At 33.3% G+C, this 23,314-nt stretch overlaps 3 protein-coding genes across 4 annotated transcripts; 1 reads left to right on the top strand and 2 right to left on the bottom strand.

The window, feature by feature from the left end:
• Positions 1 to 1,497: 1,497 nt before the first annotated feature.
• On the top strand, positions 1,498 to 10,965 carry LOC114425234 (golgin candidate 3-like). 2 transcript variants are annotated; one of them, XM_028392067.1, is made up of 15 exons: positions 1,498 to 1,830; positions 2,986 to 3,084; positions 4,089 to 4,184; positions 4,952 to 5,107; positions 5,415 to 5,547; positions 5,642 to 5,706; positions 6,569 to 6,736; positions 6,875 to 6,982; positions 7,098 to 7,250; positions 7,509 to 7,805; positions 7,958 to 8,023; positions 8,912 to 9,114; positions 9,367 to 9,421; positions 9,718 to 9,906; positions 10,408 to 10,965. In XM_028392067.1, exons 1-15 carry the CDS (start codon positions 1,618 to 1,620, stop codon positions 10,720 to 10,722), a joined length of 2,316 nt encoding a protein of 771 aa, XP_028247868.1. In that variant the 5' UTR covers positions 1,498 to 1,617; the 3' UTR covers positions 10,723 to 10,965. The 2 variants fall into 2 exon arrangements, with proteins under 2 accessions (XP_028247868.1, XP_028247869.1); XM_028392068.1 differs by lacking the exon at positions 1,498 to 1,830 and adding an exon at positions 3,643 to 3,738 and having other exon boundaries at positions 2,984 to 3,084.
• Positions 10,966 to 12,794: 1,829 nt separating this feature from the next.
• Positions 12,795 to 15,165, bottom strand: LOC114425183 (reticulon-like protein B1). The gene is made up of 5 exons (XM_028391985.1): positions 14,796 to 15,165; positions 14,030 to 14,210; positions 13,783 to 13,924; positions 13,456 to 13,525; positions 12,795 to 13,357 (listed from the first exon to the last, which is right to left on the bottom strand). Exons 1-5 carry the CDS (start codon positions 15,007 to 15,009, stop codon positions 13,191 to 13,193), a joined length of 774 nt encoding a protein of 257 aa, XP_028247786.1. The 5' UTR covers positions 15,010 to 15,165; the 3' UTR covers positions 12,795 to 13,190.
• Positions 15,166 to 20,326: 5,161 nt separating this feature from the next.
• On the bottom strand, positions 20,327 to 21,553 carry LOC114367039 (RING-H2 finger protein ATL67-like). Its single transcript, XM_028324122.1, has one exon. The coding sequence runs from the start codon at positions 21,238 to 21,240 to the stop codon at positions 20,686 to 20,688; it is 555 nt and encodes a 184-aa protein (XP_028179923.1). The 5' UTR covers positions 21,241 to 21,553; the 3' UTR covers positions 20,327 to 20,685.
• Positions 21,554 to 23,314: the final 1,761 nt, after the last annotated feature.

Below are 23,314 nucleotides of genomic sequence, written 5' to 3'. Positions count from 1 at the left end.
AGACTGCTAATTCCAAGACAAAAATTGCTTGAGGAAGTGATTCTCAATAAAAAGATCATCTTAAAAAATGTAGTTTTTCTTTTGTAATTTTGTTTTGATTTGGTGAAATAAAGTTAAGGTCTAAGGAGTAGAAGATGAGACTGCTACCTTGTTGAACCTTAAGATCTGTACCAGTATGTCACAAATCTTAATTAGTATTGGAATATATATATACTTTTTCCGGCTTGAAAAAATATCGGTGAAATAAAATCTCATGTTTCGAATAAACTTGTCCCAATGGCTGACTTGTTAGGATTAGCAAGTTCTATTAGGAGTGGACTCCTTTATATGCCATGCACGTTCAACAAAATATTAAAAATATATAACAATAACATATGAAATGGCTTGAGCGTAAAGAGCCTTCATAAGAAGGCCAAAATGAAAATGAATTAAAGAAGGAACAATAAGAAATGAGAATAGTAGACAGTGGGAGCGTACAAGAGGAAGAAGAGAATGTGAGAGATGACAAACTATAGTGTTTAGTACGTAACCCTGTTAAACAAACAGTGAAAATCTCATTCGAGTAACGCTCGTTGAAATCATAGATAATATATGTAGCAGCCAATCCACCAGAACATAACTATTAGGGTTATCCTTTCATAAGCATAAAGTAGCTACACCAAATTCAACCAAAAGAATAGTCATTTACCATCATTGGCAACTGATGCGGCCTTCATGTTGCCACTAAAAATGGCTAACGTCTAACGGCTTGCTTGGACATGCAGGTCTACTTGGAAGACCAACTTGGGAAAGACTAACATGGAAGGTATTTTAGAGGTGTTTTTCCAAGGCTGAATGTTTATGGAATCATTTCATTTTTTTTCATCTAAAACTATTTTACGAGAAACTTACTATAAAAAATACTATGCGAGAGTCTTACATATTAACTAAAGAAATAAGAATATTTTGAAGCATAGATCAAAACAAACTCAATTTCTTAAAATTCGTAACATAAAAATATTTGATTCTCACACACTTTAAGCAAATCATTTGACTTTTCACTGTATTTATCAAAACCCATTAGTAATCAAAAACCACTCAATCAATTTTAAGATTTGTCCATAAATATTGTTTTCTGACAATTTCATGTTAAAATTATTAACCGCATTAATTCTTAATTAACAAAAGAACCAACTTGAACCAATATTAAAATATAAAGAATCAAATTAAGTTTTATTTTAAAAATTAAATTTAAATAAAATAAAATACTTAAAAAGTAGCTTAGCCAATGATAATAAAAAATAAGAGTGTGCAATTATACTAACAATTAAGTTTATTAAAGGGTTAAATTGAGTAATAGAATGTATAGACTAACACTAAGTATTACTATTAGAATTGTTATATATTATAGATTATTTAGTCCTAATCATTGTGGTTACCAAAATAATTATAGATTATAAATTATTTATTTATAATGAAATTTAAAAAAAAAATGAAAGAAGTTGGAACAAAGATTGCATTGCTAATAAAACGCAGGGATAGATATATAGATTCGAAGGCGAGATCCAGCAGAAATTGCAGCGCGCGCACTTTCAGCCAATCACACAGAACAATTAAAATCTCCCTCTCAACTCAACCATGTGGGGCACAATCGCCAACTTCAAAGAGAACTTGAACAAGATTGCTCTCGACGTTCACTACGCCGATTACGACGACGATGATGAAGACGACGTCGTTTCCCCTGCCGCCGTCTCCGATCGCCGCAATTCTCACAGCTCCGCGCATTCCATATCGCTTCCTAGGTCGCCGCCTGCCACCAACGGAACATCCGATCACCCCTACGCTCCTGAGGTATGTTGTCATCAAATTCGCTGCGAGGCTCTGCGATTATTATTTGCTTTTGCGATGCGATAATGGAAAGTGGCGCTGAATATTGGAATGTTAGCTAGCGATGTGTGATTGTGAATGCTCAACGAGTTATTGAATAGCTGAGATTTCGAATTTGAATTGAGAATTTGAGAGTGGAAGCAGAATAACAACAAAACATTGCCTTTATAATTTAGGAGTGGTGTTACTGAACCCTAGGTTTGACATCATGTAGATAACTCAAGACAAATTACCTAGAAGACAAACCATGAAACCACTTAGAGTGTGGCGTGGATCAACTAACACAAAATTGTTCCAACTTTAAGCTTGTGGATTGGAGTTCATACCCTAGGTATGTAGTTGCAGTAATTACTTGGACAGAGAGTTTTGTTACACATAGTGGTCTCATCAGCTTGTGTAGGATTGTCTTGTGTCAGGTGGTCTCATACAAAAAATTAAGACAAAATTATAAATAACTACATTACTGCATATAAAAACAAGTGGCTCCAGAAATGTTACTATCACACGCGGAAGTTCTCACACTCCTCAGTCCTGATTTCTGTGTAATGTGTAGAATGAGTTCTGAATCTTGTTCGTATTTGTTTTTGCATTGCCCATCAGCATCTTATCAATGGTATAAATTGTTCAGTGTTTTTGGTGAGCACGGTTTGTTTGTCTGTGGACCTTCAAAAGCTCCTATGTGTTAATTTCAAAGGATTTATTAGTAGCAAAGATGCCAAAAGCTTTGGGGTGTTCTCAGGATGTGGTTCTTTGGTGTGTTTGGCTGGAAAGAAATGGTAGAATCTTCTCATGGCAATCATCTATTGAGTTCATCTGGGATCGAGTAGTTTCATTTGCTTCTTTGTGTTGTTATGCTCATGATCTTTTTAGTTGTGTTTTCTTTAGTTCTTGAGGATTTCTTATTCCCTTTTTCTATATTAATAAATCCCTTTCTCATAAGAAAAAAGGAACATGGTAGCTGGTGCAAATTTATAGAATTTTCTTTTACCTAATGCATGAAAGTTTAATGTATTCCCATTTTATGCCACATATTTTCCCCTTAAATAGTCATAGACTCATAGGTAGCTTGTTATTATGGTTAAAGATGTCATTTTTTTATTTTATTGTATTTTTTTATAGATAGAACAATATAAAGCAGAAATCAAGAGACTTCAAGCATCCGAGGCAGAAATTAAAGCACTATCTGTTAATTATGCAGCTCTATTAAAAGAAAAAGAGGTATGGCCAGTTATTACTTTTCTACATATATTTACCGGTACTATGTTGAATTTTCTGTTGTTCTGTGTAGCTTTTGATTTTTAAAATCCTTAAGGACCTAATATTTTTTCTAAACAATAGCAGTCCTAATTATTCCTCTATGTGGATTTGCTACATGGATCAACCAATACCACTGGCTCTATTTCCTGCCAAATTTTTAGGAAAACCAGTAGATCTTTTTAATGGTTTCTCTTAATGTTTTGTTAGGTATTCCCTTGCTTTTCATCAGATTATCTTTCATTTGAGCCACTTTTCTCACTTGGTACTCCATTGGTGTTCTTATCACATGATCAAACAAATCATAGGCATATTTCAATTATCTTCCCAACAAGCAGCACTCCAACTTATTCTCAAATAATTCCATTCCTAAATCTTCTAGATCCTCTTGTCCACCTTATATTTATCTCCACTACACTTAAGTTTTGCTCTTATCATCAGCACTTCACTGCTCAACTCTCACTGCCATATAGCATTGGTTATCTTGTAGCTATCTGATATAATTTTCTTGATTTTTTATAGGAATTTTTTGTCCACAAATTATGATTAAGAAGCTGCCAATTTGATCCACCCACCATCAATCCTAATATTATGATTAATCTTTCTTTCCAGCACATTGTAAGATGGATCCATGACACATTGTAATACTCAATTTGAACCTTAGATTGTGTTTGTATAAAATAAGGTGAACTCAGCTGTAATGCATTATTTGAAGAATATATGATATTTATAGAAAATTTGGACCTTATTTTTCTAAGGCTCTGATCCCTTCTCCCCTATGCCCAAACAAAAGGTTCTTTATTTTCTCAAATATATTGTTGGATTATATTTCATTATGTGATATCTATCTCAGGCAGAGCAGAGGTTCCATAAAGAATCAATTAACAGTTTGTCTAACTCATTAATTTGAGATATTTTGTTACTTCCCTTTGTTAAGTCTCAATTATCCGACCCTTTCAACTTCACAGGATCATATTGTTAGATTGAATAAAGAAAATGGCTCATTAAAACAGAATTTGGAGGCTACAAGTCCAGCATCTGCAAATGGTGCTTACACAGTCAAGGTAATCCTATATTTTAAATCACTAGACTTGTAAAACTATGAGTGTTATATTCTTTAGTAACTGTTGGAAATGAATCTTAGATATTGGGAATTGCTGTATTGAAAGTCTAGGATACATGAATGTTCAGATCCATGCATAGTGCTTATCTTATAAACTTAGGGAATTGCATTTATGTTTACTTCTCTAAAAATTAAGCATGGAGTGTATGAATATATGCCCTGTTGAGTGGTTTTTCACTCAAGCAATTCATCTAAATATGTTAAACTAAGAAAAGTGTACGGTAAAAATTGTGTCTTTTCCTCTGTATTCCCCTATAAATATTGCTTATTACAAATAAATACAAGCTGATTTTCAGCCCTGTAAATTAGCAAAACTACCATAAATCCCAATACTGCAGCTGTTATATTCTAATTAAGGAAAGAAGCACAGATTTGCAATTACATATAGGCTTTTAAATGGCTTTAAATATCCAGCTGTATTATGCTGCAATTAGAACATTTCCATTTCCATTGACAAAATATTCAGTCTTCAACTTGGTATCGGAGCTACCTCTTTAGGAATTTATATAAGAACAGAGGACACTTCCACTGTAGGAGCTAAGCTCTAGGGGGTTGATGTGTACTTGTTTTCTAAACTATCGTTTAAAACCTTGTACTCTTCATTCCAGTTGCAATAAATTTTTTCTTTCTAGTTTCTAGTAGCACTACTGAATCAAGATTCACAACATAACTAAGGATTCTTGTTGATCACTTTAAATATTTATGCAGGGAAGTAATGACCAATCACCAAATCGACTGCATAGGTTCACAACTCAAATGAAAAATCGTTATGCTACAAACAATGGAACCACATCTGCTTTGGAATCTGATGCTAGTCAAAGTAAGATGGTATCTAAACATTCAAACTTACAAGTAAAGGGCAAGGTAACTACATCTTGGAGATTTTGTCATCCTCAAATAATGAATTTATGTAGAAAGATTTACCATTAGGTGGTTTCATTTATATTACTTGTCTATTTTGATCTTTTTTTGTCCAAATTTATATTCGTTTTTCATGGAGTCCTAAGAAGCATGATGTGCACTTTTTTAAAAAATAAAGAAAATAAGTTTTGGTTTGCTTTTCTATTTTTGTTTTTGGTTCTGGCCATTTTTATTTAAACTTTCTGGTAGGATTTATATTTTTTTTTTAGTGATGAGTGAACTTGACAGCAGATGTATGAATGCCTTCTAGGAGCAAGCAGATATGATAGAGGGAAAAAGTAGTCCCCCAGCAGCAGTACAACATACTCATGAGATGCGAAAAATGAAGTTGGAACTAGAGCAAGAACGCAAAAAGTTGGTAAATATTCAGCTAAAACTCCAGGGTAATTATTCTGCATTTAGAATATCTAGATTGTATTATCATTTCACCTGTTTAAATAGAAACTGCTAACAATCTGGATCTTTCTTTGATGCCAGAAGAAGAGAAATTGAACAAGTCTTTCCAGGAGGAGCTTAAATTGCTAAAGTTGGAAAGAGACAAAGTGAGTCTATATAAATTTGATTTATTTCTATAAGATTTTGGCAAAAATGTTTTCACACCATATTAGTAGAGACAATGAATAGATAATATTTTTAAAAAATAAAATAAGATACTAACCATGCGTTAACTATGATTTTTACCTACCATGTCATAACTATATTAGATTGTTTTATGGTTTGCCTTTGTTAGTTTTTTTATCTTCAGACTGAAATATGTTGAAATTTATTTTCTTAGTGTTTCCATAATATTTTGTCCCTAATATATTATTAGTTTTTTTATTTGTATTCGGATTATTTAGCATTTTTGTATGTATTTTATACTTTTTTTAATATAGCTACAATGCCATCTTCCATACATATATGGCTAATTTTTGGCTCACTGCCATAAGCCATCATCCACAATTGGCAACACTGCCATAAGCCATCATCCACAATTGGCAACACTGCTTTGGTTGTGAATGGAAATTGATATTTAATCAAGAGAAAACAATGGAAGAAAATCAAAGAATGTTTTGATATGAAGCAAATGAAAATATATATTTGGGAATAAACACATTGCCTAGATTCATGAAAACTATAGGATTAGAAATTATAAGAGTAGGGTCAGCTTTCTCGAATGATTTCAATTCTCAATCTCACTATTTCTTTAGATAATATTTTTTAAACAGGGAGGGAATATCTAGAATACTTTCTTGCTTACCTTGATGACTTCCATTGCGTAATTGAGTAGTATATTATGTCTTTTCAAGGAATCTGGATGTTGGTTTTGTTGTACTATGTAATGTGATAAGCTAGGTATATTATAGTTTTTGGTTGTCTAATCTAACTTCTAACCAATACATATGTTGTATTATTGCTTGGAAGACAAAAAATGAGGTGAGCAAATTACACAATGAATTGAATGAGAAAATATCTGAAATAAAATGTCTGCAATTGGAGCTGACTAGACGAGAAGATGAAGAAGCAGGTGATTCTGTGGATAGCTTCAAAAGACTAATTGAAACTATAGAGAAGGAAAACACTACTCTTAAGGTTAGTAAATTTATGCATTAATGTTTTTCATTGTAATACAGAAAAATCTACTGTCTTATATCACTCAAAATTTGATAATGACTTTTTTATATTGTGTTCCAGATTGCACTCTAATAATTTTTATCTTATTGTTATTAGTTGGAAAAGGATGAACTTGAGGCTGCGCTCAAATCACGTAGGATGGCTAGTCAAATGTCACCTGATGATTCTCAGATTCAGAACAAGGTTCCAAGCAGTAACAGTGATGTGAGCCAAAACTTAAAAGCAATATTTACTTTACAGGTTATGCCTCAAGAATCATGTTAGTAATCGTTGTCTTCTTTTCTTCTCTTTTGTGGGGTTTTGGAATTTGGCTTTTCAGGAGCAGTTACCAGATCCTTCCAAAAGTTTTCCAGGGAAAGAAGACTTGGAAAGATCCTTACATAAGCTAAGTAAAGAATTGAAGGAAACACAAAAGGAGAGGGACAAAGCAGTACAAGAATTGACCCGTCTTAAACAGCATTTGTTAGAAAAGGTTTCATTTTTCACTTTATTTTTTTGAAGCGGAATCAATGACGATTGAGCATGATTTTAAAAGGACAATGTACTGATTATCATAATCCATTTGTCGTGTTTATCCCAAAATATATTATTTCCCACTTGTATTACATTTTGTCCCCTCAAACCTCTAATAAGCGTGAATGAATGTATTTGCATCCATTCCAGATGAATTTAGTATATTAATCTTTCTGCAGTACACTCAAAGATGTTCACCATGCTGTTTTTTGCCTAGGAATTTGAAGAGTCAGAAAAAATGGATGAGGATTTCAAAATCCTTGAAGAGCTACGTGATAGCAATAATTATCTGAGGGCTCAAATAACACATCTTGAAAGAACTCTGAAACAGGCAACTGCAAGTCAGGAGAAACTGACGATGGCAAATGACAATGAAATTCTAAAGTCCAGGGAAATCATTGATGACCTGAACAAGAAGCTTACAAACTGTATGAGCACAATAGATGCTAAGAATACTGAACTTTTAAATCTACAGACAGCTCTTGGACAATATTATGCTGAAATTGAAGCTAAGGTTGTTTTTAATTTTTATTTACAAATTTACTCGCAATGATTTGATTTGTTAACATTCACTCACTTTATTTTTTCATCAATATCTTTGTATGTGCCTTTCTGTCTATTGCTGCATGTAGTAAGCTTATATCCACTATAATTTGTTTTCTGAAGGAACATTTAGAAGGAGATTTGGCTCGTGCAAAGGAAGAAACATCTAAGCTTTCTCAACTGTTGAAAGTATGAAACCCTGTCTCTTACTGTTTCTAAATATAATTTTTAGACAACCCATACTTTATTTTTTAGACTTTTGCTGAACAGCATTGTACCCCTATGATGATGATTGTAATAACAAAAGAATATGATCTCTGCTGATCGTGAGTCTTGGTCTGTATTATGTTGATCCAATCATTTCTTTTGTAGAAAACCGATAGAGTAGAAAAATGCGGTAGCTTAGCTTACAAGCTTCCCTCCAACACTTAAGCAGAAAGAAGTGTATTTTTTGTTACACAGTTTCATCCTTATAGACAAAAGAGAATTATATCTGGGGAGAGGTAAGATAATTTGGAAGCTTTTTAGTTTAGGCTAATTTCAAAAAGATAATAGAAGGAAATTGGTGGTTATGTAGAGTGGTGGTTAGTGCCAATGGTTATCAGAAGAGAGGGAGCTTGTACTAAGGGAAAGCTCAAATACAAAATGATCATCAATACTTTCCTTTATAGGAAACTATTTAATTCAATCTATTGGTCAGTTGAGCTAGGGTAGTGCCATTTCACCTTGTCACACTAGGCTGAAGATTTAGGATCTTATTCAGTTAAGGTGGGTATGTGGGAACAATTAATTCAATATGATACAACTTAAAAGGACTGGTTTGGGATAATTCCATTGGTGAGGACTGGGGGAGCTTAGTTTCAACGTGTTCATTTCACTTTCTATTGTGTGTATTTGATTTTTTATTTTATCATTTACTTTTTCGTATTCCTTAAAGCTTAAACAATCCTATAGTATTCCCCATTATTCCTCAACTTTGCTACATTATATTGATATATTATTTCGTTTTCCAACTCAGAAAGTATAAGTTAACTTGGCATTTCCAATCAAGTAACATGTAGATTAAATGGTTGCCAGGATGCAGATTGCAGAGCGAATGTATTGATCAGTGAAAAAGAAGAAATTTTAGCCAAGCTTTCTCGATCTGAGAAGGTACAATCAGAATGGAGAAGTAGAGTAAGCAAGCTTGAAGAAGACAATTCCAGATTGAGGCTAGCTGTTGAGCAGAGTATGACACGGCTAAATAGAATGTCAGTGGATTCTGATTTTCTTGTTGACAGGTTGGCAGGTTTTTCATCAAAGTAATTTTTAATGCAATATCAGCTTTTGGCCATGTGACTTGGGAGCTCCCAATATTTCTAGCTGATTGGTTTTAAATGAAGATGAAATGCTTGAAGGGACTATTGTCTATAATATTTTCGTTATCTGTCATTAATTTCCTAAAAAGTTTTTAATTGGAATTGGAGTCTTACAAGTATCGTGTTGCTTCTGCTCGAGAATAAATTATTATACTAATCTTGTATTTTTGGCAGGCGCATTGTGATAAAATTACTTGTCACTTATTTCCAGAGAAACCACAGCAAAGAGGTATGGAAGCCCTCTAATTTGGTTGCTTAAGATACCTCATGCAGGACTGTATATTCCTTTCTTAATTTGGTTGCTTAAGATAACCTTTGGTGTGTGCGTGCACTGGGGGGATATTCATGGACTCGGCTTTTATTTCATTGTCTGAGCTATTAATTATTTTATCCAAGTAAAATTGTGTTGTCCACCAGTATTTGTTTACTCCTTGCAGTACATGTAATTAAGCAGTGTTCTTTTATCAGTTTTGTGTGATCTCTTGTTCAAATTGATCTTACTCATGAAGTGTGATATTGGGACAGGTTTTGGATCTAATGGTTCGCATGCTGGGATTCTCTAACGAGGACAAACAAAGAATAGGTGTTGCTCAACAAGGTCCAGGAAAAGGTGTTGTCCGTGGTGTTCTTGGGTTGCCTGGCCGCCTAGTTGGAGGTATCTTGGGAGGAAGTGGTTCATCTGAATCAGCTGCAAATGTAGGAGCAGATAACCAGGTGATTTCTTCTCATCTTGTACTTATTATCCGTGGGGTTTACAAAACCCTTGGAGAACTACACCACAAAAACTAGTTATAGTTAGAAAACCCAAGGCTTTAAACCCTACACTGGAATCCCATAATTCCAAATGTGGGACTCAAATCTCATACTTGCAATTGAATCCTAACAGAATTGTGGCTTTTCTTCTTTTTTTTTTCCTTTTGGGGTTGCTGGCAGCTGAGAAGAAAGGAGAAAATGTTTGAAGAATGGTGTTAAAAATTTTATTCTAACTGGAACATTGTCTTTCTTTATCTGTTCCATGTTTTTTTTATCGGAAAATGTTGATTGTTAGTGTTACAGCAGATACTATATATATGTCGTTCCTTGGGTCTATAACATTTGTGGAAAGAATCTTAACACAAATGCTGCACCACATTCTAGATTGTCACATTCGACGCAATTTACTTTGACTTTGATTTTTCTTATCATGAATTTGAATTTGTACTTTTCCCCTTTCAGTCCTTTGCAGATCTGTGGGTTGATTTTCTTCTCAAGGAAACACAAGAAAGAGAGAAGAGGGAGTCAGAAGAAAGAGATAAATCCATGGATGATTCACATGATAAAAGTCTTAATACTAATTCTTCTTCTCCATCCCCTTCAAATCAGAGCTTTAGCACTAGAACAGCATCAATTAACTCACCCACTTATCAAAACATCAGTTCTCACCCTCGTGGGTACTTTCAACATTCCGAACAAATTGGTTTAGAGTTCTCAACAGTTCCCCTTACATCATCAGATAGTAAAACTACTAGTTCAAGACCTCCTAGATACTAAATATACATTTTTTTATGTAATTAAACAAAAGGTATAGATCAATGATAAGTTGTAGACGTGTAATGTTGTTCAATTAATTCTTTCATTTCATTGCCTGTCATCATGGGTGGCTGGCTATTCTTGCATTATTTGAAACACCGGAACTGTGGAAAATTATCCTGATGTATGTCATATAATGCCACACTCTTATCTCTTTAATACATATAATATATAATATATGATGCACTATGATTCACTAGCCTACGTGCTACTCCCTTTATTAATATTTTTTTTCCACTTTAATCTCTCCTCGTCTCTAATTAATATTTTTGAAATTTTAGTTTTTAACTGTCAAATGGTGTTATATGATTCACCTAATCGACTTTATTTAGTGAGATAAAGCTTTATTTTTTGTGTAATCTCTACTCATTATGTATCTTGATGGTTTTTGTTTCCATAGCAAACGACTATTTTTACAGCATGAGGGTTGGATTAAGCTGTCGGCGGCCATTGAGTTTTGATAAAGACTCTAGCCGGTACATCATAGCTCAATGCATCAATAATACCCGAGATGAAAAGCTGAAGCTTTTACTATAAATGAACGGCCATTGTGGAGTCAAGCCAAGGATGAAAAGCTTGATATGAACTCAGTAACAACTAAAAAGCATTGATGCGACTTGACAAATGCTGTGGTTCGCCAACGATAAGACCCTTTTCAACATTGATGCGATCATGGCAGTTATCCATTCAACTGGGCCTGAAACTGAAAAGATCCAATTATTGGTTTAATGGTTTAAAATATCTGCTTATTACTTATCAACTGGCCGCTTGTTCAAATCCATGGACACTCAACAAATTATAAAATTTATTGACTTTTACTATATAAGAGTCTTAAAAATTATATTCATTAGTTGATAGCATAAAAACTTTTGTAGTGATTGTACATAAAAATTTAAATTCTAATCTTAAATTGTTATGTATCCAAATTAATTCAAATTGTAGGTTTCTATTAAAATATGTTTTTAATTAAATAATAATATTTTTTTTCAATGTCAAAATATGGTGAGAACTTTTCCGAAAGCAATTCACTCCTGCCAACTCCTTTGTTGCCGTCATATGTTTGTTGTCTATCTCGTACCGAATTTTCCCCCCAAATACTTTCCATTAGATTATCATGTGATGTAATCTTTAGATAGTTTGGTGTGCTGTTACTTCGTGTCAACTGGGATTCTTTTTTTTTTTTTTTTTGTAGCCTTTTATTGAGTCATCTTCATAGGATTGATGGAATTAATTCTTTTAAAAATATATTCGTTTTTCTTCCCCGCAAGTCCACATTATATGTTAAATATTTGAACTGATTAATGTTAAAATAATTCAAACCATCCAATCATATTAAAAAAAACAAAAAAAAAATGCACTCAAAATTAAGTCTAACCAATTCAAATTTAGTAAAGAACCAACAGTGCTACTTATGAAATATTTTCTGCTTCAACAAAAATATTTTATAACTAAATAAAAGTTCATATATGGTTCCCACATTTTTATTGTTTATTTTAAAAAACACTAGTTTTAGATTTTTCCTACCTTAATCGGTTATATAATCTGACTTTAATACATAAATGTTTTAATAAAAATACACTTAAATATAATCTAGAATAAATAAATTACCCAAACATGAGATTTATTTTCATAGGGTACATTATATCCATCTTTTTTTTTATCCTTGCACCACACCGAATTGTTTGAATAACATTACATAAACACTAAGACCACATGTAGCCTCCATAAAAGGTGATCCCTAATTTTGTTCTAGACACAAATATCCTAGTCTCCACTATAAGCGGCAATCTTGTTCAAGCAAAACTCGGACTCAAGATCACGGATCAACTTGGATAAACTAACATTTCTTATAAATTATATTAATCTCTTTAATTTTTTTTCGAAAACTTCACATCGTATACCTCTGTTAGAAAGATATTTATAGACATTTAAAAAATAAATAAATAAATCTCGTGAATAATCTAAAAAATCTCAAAAAATCTACTATAAAAACTACTACAAAATTAAGAGGAAAATGAATTAAACTGTTTTCATTTAAACTTAAGTTATTTTCATAACCAAACCGATATTTTAAACATTGATCTACATTTACAAGCCTATGAACCTAACACTAAAACACAGACGGTAACGAATGCTACCGAAAAATTAAAAGAAAAAAAAAAGACGCAAGTATTTTATCATACAACAACAATTATTTGATTGAACAACTCATACAAACCTTAAAAAAAAACCAGTAAAATCCATATGCTTGAACAGTTAGAAACTACTATTTGAAGATAAACCAAACCCATTGCCATTGACACCATACCACAGCCTAAAACCAACCCAAACATAGCAAAGATCGACATTCAATAAAAGACACTGGCCCTGGCAACTTCCTTGAGCAAACAAGTGGAGCTCTTTCTTTCAGATGTTACAAAGATTAACAACTAAGATAACTTGGCTTTCAATGGACCCAATGGGATCTTACTCAAGACCTTAGCATCAAACACGACATATTGCTTTTTAATCTCAATAACTGCCTTCTCTGCAAGTGGATCTATCTTATCCTCGTACTTCTCATAGAGCACAGGAACCGTGTGCAACAAGACAAAAGCTGCCCATGAAATGAAGAATATGTAAATGAATAAAATTCCATACCAAATTTAAAAAAAAAAAAATTACACAATTTAAAGGAGTACTAAGTATTCTTACTTATGTAGAACAGGGTCAAGAAATTGCACCAGTTCCCCACAATTGACAGAATCCATACGCCAGCAATAATCTAACATCAACAACAGAATCATCAAGATTACAAATAACATCATATAAGAATAGTATAGTTCGTAATTAAACTTAAGCAAAATCAAAATAGGCACACCCATTTATCCATTAAAGCACAGCAGCTTGCAAGACAGTAAGAAGTGGTAACATCTTGGTAAGTTATAATCAGTTGGCCCAAAAACATTACAGAGATTACTTATAAAATATCTTCTACTTAGTATGCATTTAATGGTGACAAAAAAGCATTAAGTTACACACCACTAGGAATTTCTTTAAGTCCCTTCCAGAGCCAATACTATGCAAAATAGCAAATCCCCGGTTGATTTCAATTCTCAATGCAGACGCAACTTGCTGGAATGGCTCCTCAGGAAGATGAACTTCCGGAATGCGAGGCGGAGATCTGCAACATAATTTGACATTCCACACAAAAGGTTAGATGATCCAAACCCTAAAACACACTATACTGCCCCTCTGTTCAACAGAGGACGAAGTTAAAGAGGCTCACTTGTGGATAAAAGTATGGGCATTAGACCACAAGAACAGAACTGCGAGCAACAGTATCAGAATGTGACACACCAGAGTAAGAAGGTGATACTCAAGCAACTCAAAAAGGACCCAAACAGCAGTGGCTCCGCCAAGCACGCCAGCAGATATTTTCTTGTTCCTCCACAATAACACATCAGCAGCTGCAAAAAATGATCACCAAAAACAAAGCCATAAGATAGTATCATAGACTGAAACTTCTTTTCTCCCTCTATATAACCAAACACAGTCGCATACAATTCTCCATTCAATGACAAACAACTCTTCAATTATTGACCAAACATCCCAATTTTCACCTATGCAGCCCTAATCAAATTCACATTACAAGCTATTTATCATCATTAAACTCAACTCATCTAGAATTAAAAAAAAAACTACCTGAAAAACGTAACATATGATAAATAATAAACTAAAACAGGGTAAGGTTGCAAACATTAAAAAAATATATACAATTTTGAGAAAACCTCATTAATTTCATTAAGCAACAAGAGAAACAGAAGGCATTATTTAATATTATAGTAACCCAATCAGTGATAAACGACATGGGCAAAGGCAAGGCAAGGCCGAGTCTTTTTTTTGTTATTTTTTTCTTGCCAAAATATGTTTTTTCCTATCCAATAGTTACATCCACAGCATTCCCACATTGAATCTGTCACAAAAACCAAAACGCAATAAAACGACAACGAAAATAATAGAGCAAAAATAATGAACAGAAAAAAGAGTTTTACGTTTTCCGGCGCCGAAAACGGAGTGAACGGGTCTCTCCCTTCCGAAGAGGCGAAAAACCCTATCCTTAACGGACGAAGTAACGGTTTTTTCGGAATCGGAATCCGAAGAGGAAGAAGAGGAAGAATCGTGGCCGTGAAGCTTCTCGGTGATCTTATCGAGCAGCGATTCGTCGGGGGCGCCGGTGGTGACGGTGCTCTCCGGTTCCTCCGCCATTGAGATCGGAAAAAACCCTAACCCTACTGCTTGGATTTCGGAAAGAAGAAACTCTTTTTTCTTCTTTGGTTTTCGTTGTTGCAGTGTGTGAGAGTAGGGTTGGAACTTGGGAGTGTGAATCCCAGTGTGGCTTTTATTCGCGTCCCGAGTAATGAGGTTCGGGTGTCCCGAAGCTGAGGCTCGGGAAATTGGGGGTGAGTGTAGTAAGAGGACCCGGGTTCTAGTTTCTACCTAGCCTCTTTCTCTATTTTCTCTCTCTCAAGTTTTTTCTTCTACTTCCACATTTCAATTTTTATTTGATTTGAAGAGTCAAATAAGTTGATGTTATGCACCTAAATTCAAGTCATTCTGTGTTGAGTCACTCAGTTTATGAGATTATGTTATGGAGGATATTTTCAAACAACTCACATATACTTTTAATTGGTCTAAAAAAATATACAAAGATTCATATAAATGTATAAGAAGAAACCTCATATCATTAGGATGCTTTAAAATTTACTGTTTTTTAATATTAAACCTATCTAAATCAACCTCAAAGCTAATAACATTAGTGAGACAAGTAGGGTCATACCACCCTAATGTTGAATTGAGATGTCAAGGCTTGCCATTTGAAGTCGTTGTCATCTGAAAACTATAATTTAATGTTTTTTTAATATTAAACAATGATTTTAAGAATAATCTAAATAATTTAAAGAAAAATATTTTCATTTAATATACTAAATATTATATTTTATTAGTATTATTTTACTTAACAATAACAATTAATATTTCAACTTCCAATTCCAACATTATTAATATGTTTTTCACATTTTACTTTTTAACGTTTCAAATTTTATAAATGCTTTGCAATACTTAAAACAAATATCTGTAAAAGTATATCAATTTTCAATAGATATTTTTTTATTACATATATTAACCCTATATGGAGAAAAATATTTATTTATTTTACTTCTTTTTTTAGTTATTTTCAAATTTTTAATGAATTGCATTGGTGATTAACAAATTATAAGAAACAAGTATTATTTTATAATATGTATCGGTCTTAAACACAGAAAGATAAAGGTATACATTAAAATAATATAAATAATTAACACTTTAACCTATTTATAAGTTTTCCTCTAAAAATACTTATTTGTAAATTTAATTCTCACTACAATTAAAATACTAATTAATTTCATATTTTTTATGAAATGAATAAATGCATGTAACATACTCAAAATCAAACTATTTTACAAGTTTGAATTTAATTAATTCGGAAAAAAAATATTGAACTCAAGTCAAGTTTTAAGTTGAATCAAGTTCAACTCAAATTAACTCATCTTTAACCAATTGGGCGATAATCAGTTGGATACATAATCTTTCAATCTTTCAGCCTCAAAATATTGAAGACACTAAGAGATTTAAAGCGACACAGATCTATGATCGATGGTTCATATGATTATGTCTCAACAATTTGAGAATTTATATATAATCACCCAAATTCTTCTTCAGGGCAATCAAGCAGAACAAGCTATCAGTCCTTACAAACCTTACTTCGGCCTTAAGCAATGGACTGAAATGGAAACGGACGTGCATGTTTGGAAGAATAGAGATTGTGAGAAAATAAGTTTGTGCTCAATTGGTCTCACACAAAAGAGAGATGCTTGTTGCTTGTTCCTCATGCAGGTGACAAAAGCACTAGTCAGTGTTTATTGACCTTTTCTGGCCTTAATTGTACTAATTGCAAAAATAAAACAATTAGGACACAATTATAACTTCACATTTTTTTTAAAAAAAATCTCTCTTATTTGTTCAAATAAAACAATTTATAATTTTCATCCACTTTATTTCTTATATATTTATCTTCCGACCAAACAACTTAACATTCAACTTTATCTATTTATTTATTTATTTTAAAATTATTTCTCTTATATTTTTTTCAACTTTATTTACATTCTCACAGCCGAAGACAACATAAATGTGCTTTTGTTTCTTCGTTTAAGAGATTCTAAAACTCACGATCCTTACTCATCAGTAAAAGGAGCATTGGAGAATTGAACTCAATGAGTATAAGGTGTATCATCTATGTATCCCATTGTCATTGTACAAAAGATAAGTACACAAATCATCCGTCAATAAATCGTGTTGGGTCAATCAATTTATTAGAGTATCTACAATACATCATTCTTTAAATAAGTTATTTATTTTAAATTTATATAATGTTATATAAATTTAAAAATTTTATACAAAAATTTAACTTGAGCAATATTAAATTTTATAATTAAAAAAATAATTCTTTAATTCATAAGAATAAATTAAACAACAGTTAAGTAACTTACCTAACTAACGCATTATCAAGTCAATTGCTCCAATTATAAAAACTTATTAAGCAACCTTGTTTAGTTTAAAGTAACTTATGAAATACCCTTATTAAAGATGTTGTTAAGTGCTTATTTTTCTCACAAAATCAATTATTAGGTGTTAAAAGCCTCACAAGTAGAGACAAGACACATTTGTAACATGCTATACATATATTAATTAACAATAACAGATATTTTTATTCTGAAATTATATTTAAAAATTAACAGATACAAATATGATACTTTTTAATTGCTGATGAGGGATGATTACTTGTATAGACAAGTGTTGTTAAAAAGCATCATTTCCTTGTGTTGACAGAGGATCACCCCACGAACGGATTCAGATCTTCTACAATTTCAATTTTCAAAAGAAACTGCAGGATGTGCAGTTATAAATTCAATGGTTAAAATTAATAAAATTTAATTTTAAAGTATTAACTTTTTATTTATGACTATAAAATTAAATAAATTTAACGGATGGAATTTTTACAGTTCCACTAGAAACTATAGGGGATATATATATATATATATATATATATATATATATATATATATATATGTATGTATGTATATATATTCTAAATAAAACTATAGGGGATCAGAATCCCCATGAACCACTAGTACTTTATGCTTCTAGCATTATGCTTTCTCTAAAATATGGATATGATAGAATTATACAATAATTTATCTAACACTTGTTTTTTTTTTCTCTATCTCGCATATTTCATCCTACATTTTTCTTACATCTCTTATTTATATAAATTGATGTAGTACATACTGTGTGATACTATAATTGTTTCGCAGATTATTCAACTCATTATTGTGCATGCCTTCAATGTCAGAAAGAAAGGCACTTTTCATTGTTTCGGTACAAAAGCTGATGATGTTGGATCTGGTTCAGTATACATCTCTGCTCCTGAACTTTCTGAAGTACAAATTGCAGTTATCCTCAGTTCATTTCGAATTGCTTTTGAACCCCTCAGGATTCAGGATTCAGATGGGTGAATATAAAAAGATACTGAAGATATAGTGTACCACCAAAATGGATAAAGATGCGAAAGTATGATGGAGTGTGTCTCAGAAGCTACGAAATCAAAATGAAAATGTTGAGGATTAGATTCCAAGGTCCAACGCATGCTGGTAAATGGGGTTTGGCACTTACCTAGTGGATTATTCAAGCGCTGTTGTGACTGCTTAACAAATGCTTAACTTCAATCAGTAATAATAGTGATGTCAACTCAACAAAAATATCTTATATCGGGTACTCACTCTCACACTTTGTTCAAAGTAACATCTTCAATTTAACTAATGCATGCATCAAAGTGGAACACTAATAGTAAAAAAACTAGGAAGTGCAGCTGAGTATAGAAAGCACTATTATACATAAGGCTCTATATAATTAGTCAAAAAGGCCTCCCATATGCTCAACATTCCAAGTCTTCCACTTACTCGAGAATAAAGAAAATAAATTAATAAATGCCACGAATTTAATAATATATAAGCTATCTATCACCTCATAATAATGGGATATTGGGTAAAAACATGATTAAGAAACTCAACTATTTAGGATGTTTTTGGATTAATTATAATTGCATCCAACCGAACCCACGTTAAATTCAATGCATCACTCACATAGCTTTTTCTTATGTGCATAAGAATGTCTAATTATTTCGTTTAACATGGATAAAAATGCTTATATAAACACACTCCTATCAATTGCATTAAACCTTGTTGGTAAAGTGAGTTTTTCTCTGAATTAAGTAATCTTGTATCTATTTTTAAAATATTTAGTTAGTTAAGAATTAAGATAACAATATATTTTAAATTAAATTACAGATAAAAACTCTTTAAAGAATAGTTTTCTCTTTCTTTTTGCTGAACTGAAGCAAGTATAAAATATCATTGACTACTCATACCACAGAAGAATTTCGTTGACCACTTCACCAGGTCTTCATGAATCATGATAAAGTAGAGAAGAATGTTTGATAAACCGTCCGAAAGGCTAAAAAGCACCCGTTACTGTGGCCTTGCATATAAACGTGTCAGGGATCCTTTGACATTCTACACGCGGCTGAAAAGGATGTTTCATCTAATTCCTTTCACACAACAAGAATATTGAGAGAAAACAGGAACAGAGTGAACGGATATCAAATACAACTGTCTTTGAATCACGACAAATAAATGGGTCCACTAGCGAAGAAAAAAAAAGGAAGCTAGAGAACAGCAATATCTTTCTGTCCTGAATGAAGTGGAGGCAAAAGCAATGAACAAAGCTAATAAAATGAAATTCCTCTAATATGGGATTTTGCGGCTTAAATTACCAATGACATGAGAAAGTACTCGACTAAAGAAACTGGTCAAGACGACAAAAGTAAGAGAGAAACTGTGGTAGAACACGAAGGCATGACAATATAAGAACGTTAGCAAAGACTTAATTAGAAAATTACTATACAGTATACGCTAATAATTTTATGCAATCATAGCTACTTAATTTCTGAACGCAAAAAGAAGGTTGTCACCAAACAAAGATTTTAGTAGTGTAAGAGTAATCGAGGAGGAGGTGGATTTCCTTACAAAAAAGATTTGAGTGATGTGAGAAGAATTGAATTCAATTAAAAATGAAAAATTAACTCCAAATCCGTTGAGGCATTTGTATCAAGTATCAACAACCCACGTTGATAGAGAAAGGGATTATGAATGTCATATCAACCAAAACATACTTCTGGCAGTTTGTTTTATCAATTAAAATCAAAATCATCCGTGAAACTTACAATTCGTAATTGAAATTAACTTCAATTCACCTCTCAAGTGCACTGAGATTAGTTGAACTTCACCTTTCAAATGTATTTAATTTAACAGTGTAAAACAATTTCAATTAGTCTAAAACAAACACAATGCAATTTAGGGGACAAAAAATGACAAGCCAAGTCTTGTCAAACCAAAAATCACACAACTTTATAAAGAAAGAAGCAAAAACATTTACTTGAATTATTCTTTACTAGAACATTTACTTGAATTATTCTTTACTAGAACATTTACTTGAATTAATCTATTTAAAAGAGGGGGGAAAACGAAACAAAATAGCCCTATGGAAGAATTACATAATCAACCAACTAGCTCTAATAATTTTTTCCCATTTCCCTCACATGATCAAAGCTAAATCGAAACAAAAAAGAAAAAGATAAAAACCCTCTATTTTCTCCCCCTCCCCCTCCCCCTACACCTACCCAACCTCTAAAACTAAGAAAGTTAAAAACTTTAAATACCCCAACAACAAAAAAAGCAAAACCCACATCACCAATTAACCCAAAAAGTTATTTTTTTTGTAAAAAAAGATTCACCTATTTCTTCTCCTATCAGCAGCATACTGAGAGAGCGGCACCACCTCCTGCAGCGGCGTAGAAAGCGGCGTCGGAAGCGGCGAGTTTCTGCAAACGGGGCAAGAGCCATTGAGCTTCAGCCACGAATCGAGACAACATAGGTGGAAGTAATGGCGACACTCCGGCATCATCCTCAGCATCTCCGAATCCTTGTACTCGCACAAACATATCGAGCACGTGGTGTTAATAATATTATTGTTCCGTGCGTTGTCCCTGTTGAACTGGAACCTCGGATACGAGTTTATCACGCTCTGGTCGAACCCCACCGCCACGCTGCCATCCTCGTCCTCGTCCTCCGCCACGAAGATGACACGTGGCAGGACGATGCCCCCGTCGGAGGTGGCGGCGGCGGTGGTGTGGCGGAGGCGACGGCGGTTGTGGCGGCAGCAGAGGTAGGAGGAGAGGAGGAGGGTGGAGAGGAGGAAGAGGAAGGCTAGGGCTATGGCGATGGAGTAGCCGAGGCCGAGGTGGGGGAAGTGATCAGGGGAGGAGGGAATGGAAGAAGATGACATGAGAGTGAAGAATAAAAGAAAAAAAGAAGAATAAGAAGAGAATGAGAAAAGGGATTGTTAGCCATTTGTGAAGGGAGAGAGAGTGAGAGAGGGAGAGGGAGGGAATTAGGGAGGGTGTGATTTTTTGAGGGGTAAAGGGTGGGTGAGGATCCCAGCTGCTGCATTTAATACTTTGTTTTTGATTTTGTTGAGAAACTCTTTTTTTTCTCAGCAAGGGAGTTAGTCTGCATTTAATTCTGCTTGGGCAAGTGGAAAGTGGAAGTGGGGTTTACTCACATTATGATGCATGTTTTGACTTTCATTGCTTTTAAGATTTTGAGTTGTTTAGCTTAAGAGTTTAATAGGCATAACCACTGGGATGGACATAATGGGAAGAAAATTTTAGTAGTAGTCATGAGGCCATAAATTTTAATTTATTATAAGAATTATACAAAAGAAGACAAATTATTTATACTATCAACTAATTCAAAATCATCATAAGCATTACTTATAAGGTTGTTGTTCAACTCTTGCCGGTGCCAATTGTTTTACGATGGGAAGGATCAACTAGATAATGACAAATCATTTTGCTTCAAAGTTGGGAGGATCAACCATATTGACAAATTGTTGTCATCTAGTATCAAGAGGATTTATTGGAAGAGATTTCGATGCATAAGTTAATGCTCGATAGAGTAACGACAAGAGTATATGAATCAAACATATCCAGTAAATTCTACTAAAGTGATAATGACAATATTTATCGGAGTTAATGAGTGACATGTTGGGTGGTTTAACGTTGTTATTCAATCCTATCTAGTAAGAGGATTATTTAAGATCATGGATTACGTTAGATGTTTCCTAGCCTGCAACGTTCATGTGCTTGCCCATGTCATTGATGGTTGCATGTTTTTAGAGGAATATGCACTAAATGAGTCTTTGAGTATATAGGGTGAGATGATGGTTGGACAAGATTGGTTTATCCAATAAAGTTGGTTCTGAGGGGTGACATAATAAATTAGTTAGTGTCAAGCAAGTTTGTAGTGATGTGAGACTTATCTGGAATAATAATTATTGACTTAAATATATTTTTGATCCTTGATATATACTCGAATTTTGTATTTGATTTTTAATTTTTTTTTTTTCTATCTATTATCTGATATTTGAAAAGTTTTGTTTTAGGTCTATGTCGTCAGTTAAGTGATGATGTGTTCATTAAATATTTAATAACACGATTTATGGTGGTTCAAAAATCATTAGTATTTGTTTCAAAATCAAATTTGAAATGAATTTCTTTCTCTCTTCTATTTCACCCTTCTTTTTCGCCTCTCTCTTCCGCCCTCTTCTGTTTCTTCCTCCTGGGCTAAGTAACAATCAAATGTTTAAGGAATAATTTCTATAACGATTTGCAACCCCATGCGACGAATTCGTCTCCTTTATTCTTTCTCTATTATCTTCCTATAGTGGTTCTACGACGACGATGTACGAGAGAAAGAGGAGGTGGATGGAGTCGAACTGCGAGTCTACACAATAATCGTGGATGAAGAAGCAAAAATTGACATTGAACCTTCCCAAACCAAAACGATGACAGGGCTAAACCTACCTAACATATCGTTCACAACGAAAACAAAAATGACGCCCAACACCCATGAGTACGTCATAAGGAAAACGAGGATCACCCATCTATATGCGACAGAGAGGATGCTCACCAAGAAGAACAATGTCGTCGTGTTGTGACGGCCCACCTCGATCCCCTTCACAAAGAATTGCAAATCTACTTTCTCCTTCATCGAATCTTCCTTTTCCTCGTCATCATCGTTGTCATCTCCAGAGAAGAAATCATCATCTAAGGTTCCAACACAGGTGAGGTGGAGGAAGGGGCGATAGCAGTGGCTGAGGTTGTTAGGAGAAGGAAGGTAGTAGCAGTTGTAGGAGTTTTCGGCTAGTTTTATTGTTGATGTTCCCTAGTGTTTTGGTGAATAAAGAAAAGGAATGGTGGTGTATGATGTTAAATTTTAATGACTGAATAGAGATTTGTTTCCTTTTTATAAAAGAAATTGAGATCTATTTTAGAAAATGAAGGTTGAAGGGAGAAGAA

Source organism: Glycine soja, chromosome 9 (assembly GCF_004193775.1).
Source record: "Glycine soja cultivar W05 chromosome 9, ASM419377v2, whole genome shotgun sequence".
In the NCBI taxonomy this organism is placed as follows: domain Eukaryota; kingdom Viridiplantae; phylum Streptophyta; class Magnoliopsida; order Fabales; family Fabaceae; genus Glycine; species Glycine soja.
The sequence above is the reverse complement of the archived record's forward strand: the minus strand, read 5'-3'. Positions and strand labels throughout refer to the sequence as shown.